Below are 13,227 nucleotides of genomic sequence, written 5' to 3'. Positions count from 1 at the left end.
CCTGTCTTGTGGTCTAAGGTTTTGAATCCAAAAAAGAAAGGCAAGAAGAAGAAATACATCAACTCAGGGACGGTAAGAACTGTTGGTGTGTGTGTTTCATCAGCAGCTGTCACCTCTTTCATGGACATGACTCAGCAGCAGTGACATTTCAGAGCAGTAAACGGATGTTGTTTCTCCATGATCCCCCTCCATCTCTGTCGCCTCTCCACTGCTCTCTGATGTTTTTGTCTCGCTCTCTCTGTCTTCAAGGTGACCCTGCTGTCCTTCAAAGTGGAGTCTGAATGCACATTTGTCGACTTCATCAGAGGAGGGTAAGAGCTCATGCTCTTCAATGAATTGTTAATGCACAGTGATGTAGTAAAGTTAATGTGTGCATAATATACAATATAAACTAATTATAAGTGTCACATGGAAATATGCAGCTTTCATATTGACTATCTGTGAGAAGCCATTTAAGAACAATAGTGTTTTGCATGAAGGTTACATCATAAAATAGCACAGCAGAATGATTGTACACACAGCCAGTGAGACAAAGACAAAGTTTGCTTCTGTCACAATGAAAGTCACTTGCTTGAGTTGAAATATATTGTCTGAATAAGACTGAAACATTTGTGTGAGGCAATGTCGGGAAATCTTCACTGAGATTCCTCCAACGTGCTGATGATACATCGAAATGGAGAACTGTTGCTGTATGAAGCCCAGATCAGATTTTATATATGGCCCACAGCTTCGGTTGGGTTTTATAAAGTGTTATTTATGGCCAGGGACCAAACTGGGACAGAAAATCAGCCCTGGCATTTTGGCATTTTTCTACATACAGTCCCGCTTATACATCTTAAACACCACTACAGTATAATGGGAGTCGTGTGCCGTCCACATGAGCTCAGCTGGTAAGTGCAGGTTTTGCATCGTGGCAGTGACACACAGAACTGCAAAATTGTTATAAAACAGTACAGTTATTGTATTAAACTGTTGGTGTTACGTACCTGCATAATGACAAAGTAACATTTATGATGATGTCAGTCACACTGGGTCTACCCACGAGTAGGAGCCCCTGAATAGTAAGTATTATGTAATGAAAGAACTCAGGTCATTCATTCACTGTCATCTTGAAGCACTGTTTTTTTCCTTCTTCTTGAATGGTTGTTTCAACATGTATTCATGTTGTGCTGTGCTTCGGCGATCCTTGAGCTGAAAGTTGTGTAGTGTAAACTAGGGTCACATGAGTTCAGTTTTCTTTATTTCCTTTCACTCTTCTGTTTCGTCCTCGAAAAGCTTATTCTCAAGATGAATTTGTACCATTGATTCTCTTTGTAACCACAGAGCTTATTTAAAGCTAGCACACAAGGTATTTATGAGGCTGTTATACTATATGGACATCTACTTTTAGACAAAGAAAATATTTAGAATGTTTGAAAGGGTTTGAAAAAGTGTCCAATCTGTGAACACACTTGCATCTGAAGATACCGACACAGTCCTAACTCTGTTATGACTGATAATGTGCTTCCTCTCTCACCAGGACACAACTCAATTTCACTGTGGCCATAGACTTCACAGCATCCAATGGTAGGAGAGATTTCTTTTCCCCACTGCATGCAGGCAATGTTCACATTTGTGTTGTAAATGAGAAATGTGACAATCACAGACACCTGCAGAGCCTATGCATGAAATCAACGTACGTTCATGACAACGTCTCTTTTTATAAGCATATTTTCTTGACCCTGATGGAAAGTGTCATGTAGTCAAGAGAAGGGTTAGAGGGAGTTCAGAAAAGAAAGCCATGATGTGTGGAAAATCTTTTTCCACTTTCACTATATGCTTTTTTTGAATAATCTTATGAATAAAAGAGGTGAGAAACTTAGTACAGGACATGAACAATTAAAGGAAGGTATTCTGTTTTAAACAAAAGCACTCCTTCTGAGAAATAATAACATTTACTGATTGAAGAACTACATTTTGAATTAATACAACAGTATTAAAGCAATAATGAATTGTGCACAAGCCACAATACATTTTCCTCACCTGGCAAATTATATTTAACTTGCAAAGGTTAATTAGATTACCCGTAGGTGTGAGTGTGAGAGTGAATGACTGTTCTTCTGTGTGCTGGCCCTGCGCTCGACGGGCGACCAGAGTGTACCCCCACCTCTTGCCCTGTGTCTGGGATTGACTCCAGCTCCCCACGACCCTTACGTGGAGGATACAGCATTAGACAATAATTTAATGAATTAATGAATGTTGTGATGATACTGTCAACTATAAAATTGACATGCTTATTGTTAAATGTGACTCCACCACTGAAATACTTCTGACTTATTTCATTCAGTTTAATTCAGAACCTTCCTAAACTAAATAGATCATTTGACCACAGCCCTATACTCATAATATAATATAATATAATATAATATAATATAATATAATATAATATAATATAATATAATATAATATAATATAATATAATATAACAAAGCTGTTTCTCGATGTGTTATGTTCTCAACCTCTGTAAAGAGTAAGATTGAAACCATATCACTGGTGATAGTGTATGTTATGGTGCGATAATTGAATTAAATATAAAAAAATTGGAATTTTCATGTTATTGATAATAACATACATTTGCTGCGATTTTATCACACAAGTTTAAATTCAAAGGTCTGTAAATAAGAAGAATAACATGTTTTTTTTAATGAAACATTTAAAAAAGAGGAATGTAGCACACCTCTTACACTTCACAGAATTTTCCATAGAGTGACTCAAAGCAGAGAGAAATGTGGAGAGAGAGACATAGAAAATGACAGACATCCAAAGATGTTGTCTTGTTGTTTTTGTTGCCTGTGGTGAGATTCTAAAAATATTTTCCAGGATCATGTGGAATGAATGTGACAGAATGCAGAAAATATTATTTATTAATCTTTTACCCTACATGAATTAATTTATTGCATTTCCTCACTGGGGATTCCTGGTATGAAAGTTTAGAACAAACACATCCCCATCAAAACTTTCAGCTTCTAAACATTTCTAAACAAATAACGGCAACTTCAGATATAAAACACTCATGAATATTTTCTGCAGTGTAACACAACATGCATTAGCTGAGTCTAATTAGAACTGTGAGATTTGAATAATGCTACACTCACTACACAGAGAATGGATTGTATCTGCACAAGCAGGTATTTTGATGGAAAACAAACATGTATTTCATGTGTCACTGACACTGGCTCAGTGCTGCAAGTGCTTATATCATGTGTTATTCATGTGTCATCATATCAGGACTTTTCTTGTCCTAATTCTTTGTAAATCTCATTTTGTAATTATTCTGTTTGGGTGGTACTTTTCTCTGCAGGTAACCCGTCTCAGCCCACTTCACTGCACTACATGAGTCCATATCAGATGAATGCATATGCCATGGCGTTGAAAGCTGTAGGAGAGATTATACAGGACTACGACAGTGACAAACTCTTCCCAGCATACGGCTTCGGAGCTAAACTTCCTCCAGATGGCAAGATCTCCCACGCCTTCCCACTAGTAAGTGTCACCGACGCCTCTTTCACATTAACAGGTAAAACCAGGATTAGTGAACCATACCATTTCATTTCATCTGTGACTTCAGTGCCTCATTCAAACTCAACAGCGAGTGAGCAAAATTAGAGCACTAATAAAATGAAATTAAAAAAATACTGAGTGTTGTCCCAAGTTATAAAAAACTGAGGTTCTCAAAAACATTTATGAAGATCAATGTGTCTCTTAATTCTTACAGTGTTGCTTTGAGACGAGGGAAGCCCAGCTCCATCTAAAATGTTGTCAAATATGTACTTTTGTATTAATTATTATTATTATTATTATTATTATTATTATTATTATTATACATTTTATTTGCACCTTTTCTGACACTCGATGTCACCTTACATAAAAAACACACAAGTACAACATAAAAAATATAATAAAATACAGTAAAATATAATAATAAAAGACAATAACATTTGACAGTGCTGTGTGGTCAGTGAGAGTATGTTTTTCTAAAAAGGTGAGTTTTCAGTTGCGATTTGAAATGTGTTTCGGAGGTTGGGAGGACATTCCAGAGCGGGGGGGCAGAGCGGCTGAATGCTCTGCTCCCCATGGTGACGAGACAGAATAGGTTTTTTTCACTGTGGTGAGCTTGACGATGATTGGACAAATGCAGCAAAATCGTCACTTCCACAGAAGTTCAACTTCTCTTCTCTTGCACTCTGTCAATGGAGCAGTGGGTGGGTGCGGACGTTGGGCTTCTGCATGACGATTGGATGAAATGTCTAAAAGGCGGAACCAGTTTTTGATTGACAGCGTTGCAGAAACATACACGACAGCGGAGCCTTTTCTGTCTCAGTCCTGTGTGTATTTTGTGAGCCTGTAGACAAATCGCTGGTCGTTGTGTGTTATTTGCTAATATATATTTGGTAATATAGACCATTTTCATTTAGTTTGGACTCAGAAATCACCAATTCCAACAATAAGCCTTGAAATAAAAAGTTTGCCAAGAGAAACCTTTTCGCTAACTGGATTTATTTATTGTCACTTAAAATGTGTCTGTCAGGTGTAAGGTTCTCCCTAGCTACTGATGTAGAGTCTGCACCCATTTTGGTTTCTTGTCAAGGCTGAAGGAAAACATGCAATCAAACACAGGAGGCAAGTCAAGGCAAAAAGAAGCATCAAAGAGAAGAAAAAAAAACCCAAAGCCATCCATTAGATTGACAGCACCTTAAATGTCAGACAATGACTTTGGAAAAATGTCTCAACCAATACTCTTTTTTTTCCCATTTGCTCTAATTGGTTTTTAAATGACTTCAAGTCCTGATTGTCCTGCTAAGCATTTGATTCTGTTTTAGTTAATTGCTTTTTTTTTTCCTCAAACCCATCAACCATATTTTCTATTGTCGTGTCAGGCAGGTGGTTTTTAATGACAGTTCTGATAAACCAGCAGTAAAAAGCTAAAAATACATTTGTTAGTCTGTATATGGGTGTAGTCTCCCAGTTTGGAGATGTACAGTATTGCAGAAGTTTTATAACCTTCCTTCTATTCTATTGAATGGTCATTGAGGGTGACGACCTTTGAGGGTTTGCGTGTCAATGAATGAGCAAATGAGCCTGATTTGCGCTTGATTTATTGTGTCAGTGAATATTTTCCTGAGCAGTTTTTGATCTCAGACAATAAGACTATAATCAGTGGCTCAGTACATGAAGTGACTTTAAAATTAAACTCCAGTTTCTAGTGGTGGAAATACCAGATGAGAGGAGGTACATTATGTGGAAATATGAAGGTACAAGGAAACTATCTAAACATTCTTTGACTTCATTAATTGATGTCTTCAATAGATAGATTGATCTTTATCGTCAATGTAAGCAATATACAACAGAAGTCAAGGCACCAGATGTAAAACCAGAGGTCGAGTGATCAATAAAATAAGAATAAATACCCAAGTTTACACACACAAACACACACATACATATACGTGCAGTGCAATTTTATGCGGTAAACATTAAATATACTGCACGCCAGAAGTTATTGCACTCTGATTTTTGCCAAAAAGTTGCCCCTTATCCGTTCGTGACCTGGACATGAATTTTGCACCTACTAAATGTCTACTTATTTTGGTGAAAATCTCCCAATATTCACACAACAGCCATGGAATAAAAACACATATTTGCACTCCTCCTGTAAATAAGATGTGAGCTTGTTTAGAAGAGAACTCAACCTATTGTGAGCATTTTATTTTTTTCCTTTTTTTCCCAATTTGTGATGTGTAATCCCTTAAAAAAAACTTAGAAAAGCTTAGCCTCTGAGTTCTTTACCACAGTCCAGAATGCTCCTGCTATCACAAAGTTTTTTTTATGGTCATTCATTATAAGTAATTATTCTAGTTACTATTTAAATAAAAAATATTAAAATCAATTAACATTCAAATTTTCACATAACCCAAATGACCTGCTACTCTGTACCAAATCATAAAGTCAGTTAGGGCTGGAACTGCAACGATTATTTTCTCGATTAATTGGGTGACGGTCGGTGCTCCTTAAAATGTCAGAAAATGCAGAAAAATGTTGCTCTGTGTTTACTAAACCTGGAAATGATGACGTTTTCAAATGTCTTGTTTTGTACACAAACAAAAATAACTCAGTTTTAAGGATTTCTTTGTTATATGGAGCAAAGAAACCAAGAAATATTCACAATTAAGATGCTGAAAAATCAGAAAACGTTTTTTAATTCTTTAAAAAACACTCAAATGGCATGTGAAAATAGTTGGCGATTAATGTAGTAATCGAGTAATTGTTTCAGCCCTCAGGTCAATGAAAGAAAAGGTTGCACAATCCCACAAGTTGTAGGCATTGTGGAGTGTTTCTGTGAAAAGCATGACTGAGGCAGTGGAGAGGAACAAAGGGTGGGAGGAAGAAAATGAATCATGCTGCACATGAAAAGAGAAGATGTTTTTGTTTATTTGATGGCATGACGGTGACAGAGTAATAACACACATGAGAGAGACACAACAGCACAGGGAAACATTTTGATTTTGCTCAGCATAGCTTGGCATTGTAGGATGACTAAAATAGCAATTAGCAAGGCAGCAAAATGGAATAAAACAAACAAACAAACAAACTTGCACCTGCTATGATTTCAATCGACTGTTATAGCTGACAGTCACGGTAGAAGAAATTAGGAAGAAAGTGGGTTGGAAGGGAGCATAAAACCAGTTTTAAATCTGGTGCTGTTCAAACCCTGTGGGATAAGAATAATAGGAGCTATATATCTATTTATTTATTTTTAAAACAAGATGCTAATATGGCCAGAGCTTTTTCATGTGGGTGAAATGCCTCTGGTTTTTCATAAGTGGGCTGAGCTTCTCTGACCTGAAACTGTCATTTTTAATCAGGTTTGTCAAATCCCATGATCCTCCTGCTGGCTCCCACAGCGTGCAGTCAAAAGTCAGAGGTGCACGTGTGCGTTAACATCTGGCCGGTGGAGATGCTCATTCCCATATGAGCAGCCACTCATTTAGCCACTCTGCCAATTACGGCTCACCTCAGTGTGACAAATCCCGCCACTGTGTCGTCGTATGGCAACTCTAATTAGGAATGTATTGTTTTGAAATAGCTGGAAGCATGTCAAGCAATCTTAATTCATCAACATCATGTAAAAGGTTTGTACTTCATCATCACCAAACACGTGGGTCACGTATGGCGGATCATGAGTTTGGTGAGCCTTTATTTTGCTTCCCTGGTTTAATTAAGGGTTCATATACACAAGCAGCGCTTGTGTATATGAAGTCCTTATAAAGACCATATGAGCATACGCAGTGTTGCGCACTTGTGAGTAAATTAAGAGTCAATGTACCTTGACGCAGCCTCTTGTTTTTGAGGACATGAGATAAAGATATTTGTCTTTGATGAGGTTTATTTGACACTGATTAATGAGGGACTTCTGCTGCACTGTTTTGTTGTTTTTTTTTATAAATACTGTATATTTATCCTGCATATGGATGGGCATTTGGTTGTGCTGATTAGGAGGTAGATAAAAGCCAATTCCAAACTGTACATATTGGACAGTACATTGGAATGGAATGTGGGATCAGAGAATTTTTTTTAAATTAACGCTGGCGTTTTTTGATATTTGGAGACATCCATGTTATTAAACAAAAACTTCATAGGAAATAATAAAAAAAAGTAAAGACAGCAAGAGACCTTTGAGTATGAACCTGCCAACGGCTACTGCCTCGACAATAATGATAATAATTACTGCAAAAGAAACATTGACATGTGGTTTAATAATTTGTCAGCATCATGTGCCGTTGCACCAACCTGATCTCTTAAAAATCATATTCCCACACAACTAAACTGTACTATTAATTACATTTGGTAGGGAATGTATAAGCTTTCAAGGTCACAGTGATTTGACCACTTATGATGCTTTTGGTTCATAGTGTCAGTCAATTTTCAGGTGGTCGTCAGTTTGGCATTTGTCCTTTCGAGCATTTTGGAGTTGCCACAGCAGATTATCTGCTTCCGTCTTGCCCAGTTGTCGTCTACCGGGCCTTCCTTCTTTAAATAACAACAGGTGGTGAGATAATGTTGCAGAAAGAGACTCCCTGCTGCCATTTGAACAAAGACAACTTTATTGTTACAAGCCAGCATCAGTTTGCTTGAGAGAGTTTCAACACTCTGGCCTTCGTCAGCGAAACCATAAATTGTAAAGCTGATCCGACATCATCATCCCATACATCACATCCCATTTTAACCTCCTACAATATACATGTGATATCATATTTCATGTACTAAAACAATCTGTATCATAGATTACAAAGAACACTCATCCGTACATGTTGCCATAACACTTTGCTTGATGTTTGGCGTAAATTTGAAGGTAGCGGAGCAAGAAGAAGGTCTGTCATGGCCAACTTCACCGCAAGAATTGCTATTGTACCGACTGACAGATATTGTTCAAAAAAAAGCAATCAGAATTTAAGGTCAAAATATAACATGATTAGAGGATCCATACCCATAACATAAACATATAAACACACTAGAATGTCCTCATAACTCCAAACAAAAATCTGCAACACATCCTCTGTGCTTTGTCTAATCATAATCTAGATGAAAATACCTCTCTTATGAAGCAAAGTTGAGAATGCAGTTCAGTCATTTTTTATATGAGGGAGTGTTTGTTGTGCACCTTGTGCATGGAGACATACTTTATTCACGGTGGATTTTTTAGCAGTGTTTCACTGCAGTTTGAATATACAAAGATAATCCAGCTTTTACCACAACACAGCCACCTGGGACCTTGACTGTGGTAAACAAACACTTAAGCTGTCTTTGTCTGACACTCTCCCCAATTTCTACTCAACTTTTGCATCTCATACGTTGACAGAAAAAAACAACAAAAAATAATAACTCCTTGCATTTCAATAGGGTTCTACGCACCTTGTGCTCGAACCCTAAATATGGAATATTTAAAAATGCCAGCAAGTGGATTAAAAGAAGAAAAAAAGTACAAAATACACTGTGGAGCAGAAATGGAGGGAAAAAATTGCTATAATAATAATATATATAATAATAATAATTAGCTACACAAATGAGAGCGCTCTATTTAAGTATTTATTCATAGAAAAACATTTTTACTCACCATCTCAGGAAATCAGAAAGATTACATTTCATCTTTGTCATTTCCTGTTCCAATGTTGTTAAACATATGTACTCAACTTTGTTATTGGATCTGCAAAATCAGTAGATAGATGTGTATAATTTGGAGGCATTTTGGCTCATCCAGCCATCACAGAGCAAATGTTTTGCGTCCATCGAATGTTGCAGATGCTTCCAAGATATTTCAAAAAATGATTACAGCCGCTGCTTGAGCAGGATTGATGATGTGTGAAACAATAAAACACTGAGCCACTGATCCAAGAAAATTAAGGCTTTTTTTTTAATGAAAAGATTAACCAAAAATATGTTTCCATTTACTTCCAGCAAACAAACTTTAACATCCATCTGTAGAGCAATCTGCTGTGATCAAAACTCTGCGTGGCTTCCATTTTCTTCATGTCACCACAACTCACTCATTAAAGAATAAAGAAAGAATAAAAAAACACGGTCACTAGACAGTGTCCAGTGTGCTGCCTGTTTGAAAAAGGAGACAGAAGAACAGGAATATGACTAACATTGAATAACATTCTAACTGTATGTTTTATTTTGATTCAGTTCACTCACACATTGAGTGAAGCCTATTGAAATCAGCCAAAAAATAGTATTTTCTACTGATGAGCAGATTCATGTTTAAAATAAATTATTATTGTATATATGTATTTGGTTTTCTTGATTTGGGATTTGATGTTCATTTCATCTCTGTGGCCCTCAAGTTCACAAGTGTTTTTGAAAAAAACAGCCGCCAAGTGTCCTTGGCGGCTGTGTTGAAGTGTGAATCAATGTGTTTTTGACAGGGATGAATGAATGAACACGCCAAGAACAGGGATGCAAGCAGGGCATTACAATGAATAAATATAAGAAAGTGAATGTGTTAGAAATCAAATAGTTCAACTGGAAATTTATCTACACATTCACTGGAAAAACTAGATTGAGTAATAGTAAAGTAATAGTCCCCAGAGCTGACATCATTTATTAAACCTGTACAAGGTAAATGGTCTTTACGTCATATCGTTTTTCCAAACTTCACTCAAAGAGCTTTACCATCCACACTACAGTGCTTTGTTATGGATTGTGTTGGTGATAAATGTTTGTGCACAGCACCTTGAACATACCTGTGTGCATGAAAAGTGCTTTATAAATAAAACTGCCTTCCCTACTCAGCCACAGCAGCCCATAAACACAGTACAGCAGATCACTGGTGCAAATATCCAATCATGTTGTGCAACTCAGTACAAAAAAGAACAGGGACTGAGGCCACAACCTTCATGTGTTGATTCAAGTTGAAAGTGATAACGCATATGACTATTATTACTAACCATATTTCATTTTTTTAGTACCTTTAGTGCTACCGTTTATTCATCTTCTAAAAGAGACTTCCAGCTAAATAATGCTCCATGTCAAAAAGTAAAAGTCTCTGGTTCCAGGAACACGAGCTTCTGTGATCTCCCCAGTCACCAGAGGTATACCCTGCAGAAAACTCTCGACAGTAGAACAAAAGACTGGCAGCATAAGCTCAGAGGAAAGCTTGCAACATCTAATGGAATCGGTGACACAAAGAAGTGATGCTGTTTGAGAGCAAATTAAGGAACTAGCCTGTATTAGTATGGTGTAAGAAAAATGCATCAGTGAGTCACACTGTTGCACTGAATATTAAGACCACATAACATGGCCACTTCGAACTAGCAGCGGCTGGTGTTGATGCAAACTGAATTATAATTATAATATAATAATATATAATATATTGTAATATATAATATTATTAAGGGGAAATTATAAAGACAGTGATTTGTACCCCCATTTCTTGTTATCCCCATTATATATATCATTATAATAATGATAATGTAGTCATGGCTGGCTTAGTTGGGCTGCAAGGGCTGATGGAAGGGTTTTGACGTTGTTGTTTGTGTTGCATTAAGAGAGACGCAAGAACATCCAGACTGAGACGCAGGTTTGAATGAAATTTGGAAATTTGGAAACGTAAAAAAATCCTTGTCTGAAGTAGTATGGGTTTCCAATAGCTTTATAGAGATTTTAAGGCAGTATAAGACTATTTCAGTTGCCATCAGCAGTTTTCATTAGATTAGTTTCAACAGGTTGATGGCCAGTCGGCCTGTTCTAATAGGTTCAGTGTTTTGTTTTTTTCTCACTGAGTTTTCTTTCTTACAGAATTCCAATGCAGAAAACCCAAACTGTGTGGGGATCGATGGTGTGCTCGAGGCTTATTTCCAGAGCCTGCGAACAGTGCAGCTGTACGGCCCAACTAACTTCTCTCCTGTCATCAACCAAGTGGCTCGGTGAGATGCAAACAAACACGCACACACACACACTTGTTTAATTGTGACAAACCTTCTTTAGATCCATTATGATCCTTTCTTTACCTTCTTTTTTCCATTTACATTGAATTGTTCACACATTCCACCCATGCATACAAGCCAGGAGTTTCATTCATACTTTAATGAGGGTCTGTGTCAGCCTGGTGTTCCACACGTGTCTCTGATCCCACATTCCATTCCAATGTACTGTCCAATATGTACAGTTTGGAATTGGCTTTTATCTACCTCCTAATCAGCACAACCAAATGCCCATCCATATGCAGGATAAATATACAGTATACTGTATACTGTTCCTGTATGCTGAAGGTATGGTAACACCCTATAGGCCAGGGTACGTATACCTGCATGACAGCAGTGTGGGCAGTGATGTGGTGATATCAACTGGTAAAATTTTACATTATCTGAATTTAAATTCAAAATCTACTTTACAGAAGAGGATTGGGGCCAAATGTAAAAAGAGTTTGGAAAACAGTCTGACTTCTTAGATTAAAGTCAGAATTCTGTATTGTTTCCAAAGAAATTCATATGTGGCCCTAATCCTCTTCCGTACATCCTACAGCATTTGTAAATCCAACTTAATGTAAGCAGAATAACTCTCAGCTCTCAGGCACTCTTTTAAAGTAGTCAGTACTGAGGTCTGTCACAATAGAGCAATGCTCTATGATGCTATTAAAGAGACATTTTTCCTCATCCACAGAGTAATGTAAACACCTGTATGGAAAAGCACAAACATGACCTGTGCACAGATACAAACGCTTGTACATGCAAGACACACATACAGTTTCATATTCACTTCAACATAATGTCACTCATATGTAAAAGATGAGAATGTCCACGTGTTTCCTATGTACGTGTCACTTGTGGAGCCATCTGTTTATGTACAGTACACATATCATGAATGTAAACAGCAGAGAGACATGTCATGTGTTCATCAACAGTGTTACAGTGGATTAAAGTGGAGTTTGAATAAAGTGACATCACCATTAATCATTAACGTTTGTCTCACAGATCTTTTTTGGATGCACTTATTACTGATGTCTTCATGTGTCAGTCTGACAAGTGAACTTATCAGTTTGACTAATTGGGCAGTGAATTAAAATACAGCACATTAACAAATTAGGTTTCTGGCAATTATTGCAGTTCCATTTGCACTCTAGTACGTGTATTATTTTACACATAAGCAAGCTTAACTAGTATGAAATGACAACGCAAAGCAAACAGTACACTAATAATGATACAGTTCATTTAATTTGAACTCATTTTATTTTGAAGAAACAAGAGGATTGAAAAATAAACATTGGTGCACAGGAGGTGAAGGAGAGCAAAGCAGCCACGGTCAGATAGAAAATGACCCCAAACATGTAGAGAACAACCACAGCCAGATAAAAAGGGACCATGAAGAGATACAAATGAAATATCCCAAACATGTTGTCCAGGGGTCTGTTTTCTCAGAATCTGCCAATGGTTGTAGATAATATAGTTAGGTTACAAATAGCAGCTATTTGTGATATTGTGATGTCATTTGTCATTATTATTAACGATGGAACTAAACGGCCTTAAACCACCATATTATCATTTTACAAACATGACCCTGTTGCCTCCATCTGCTCTCCAGTTCAAATGTTTTTTTTCTGTCTGATGTTTAATTTGTGTTTTACTTTCATTATGATATATATTTTTTTCAATTATTATCCATCTTCCCACTGTGTCAGTGTCTGGAACAGAGTAG

At 37.0% G+C, this 13,227-nt stretch overlaps 1 protein-coding gene across 2 annotated transcripts in view; it reads left to right on the top strand.

The window, feature by feature from the left end:
* The window catches only part of LOC131461452 (copine-9-like), a 100,899-nt gene that overhangs the window by 75,297 nt on the left and 12,375 nt on the right, over positions 1-13,227 (top strand). For both annotated transcript variants that reach the window (XM_058632720.1, XM_058632721.1), the window contains 5 exons: positions 19-72; positions 250-311; positions 1,520-1,566; positions 3,341-3,522; positions 11,332-11,459. In XM_058632720.1, the coding sequence (XP_058488703.1) occupies positions 19-72; positions 250-311; positions 1,520-1,566; positions 3,341-3,522; positions 11,332-11,459 (473 nt within the window). The remainder of the gene's footprint in view (positions 1-18; positions 73-249; positions 312-1,519; positions 1,567-3,340; positions 3,523-11,331; positions 11,460-13,227) is intronic.

This window comes from Solea solea, chromosome 6, assembly GCF_958295425.1.
Source record: "Solea solea chromosome 6, fSolSol10.1, whole genome shotgun sequence".
Taxonomy (NCBI): Eukaryota; Metazoa; Chordata; class Actinopteri; order Pleuronectiformes; family Soleidae; genus Solea; species Solea solea.
Note: the sequence above shows the minus strand (reverse complement) of the source record. Positions and strands in the feature narration are given on the sequence as shown.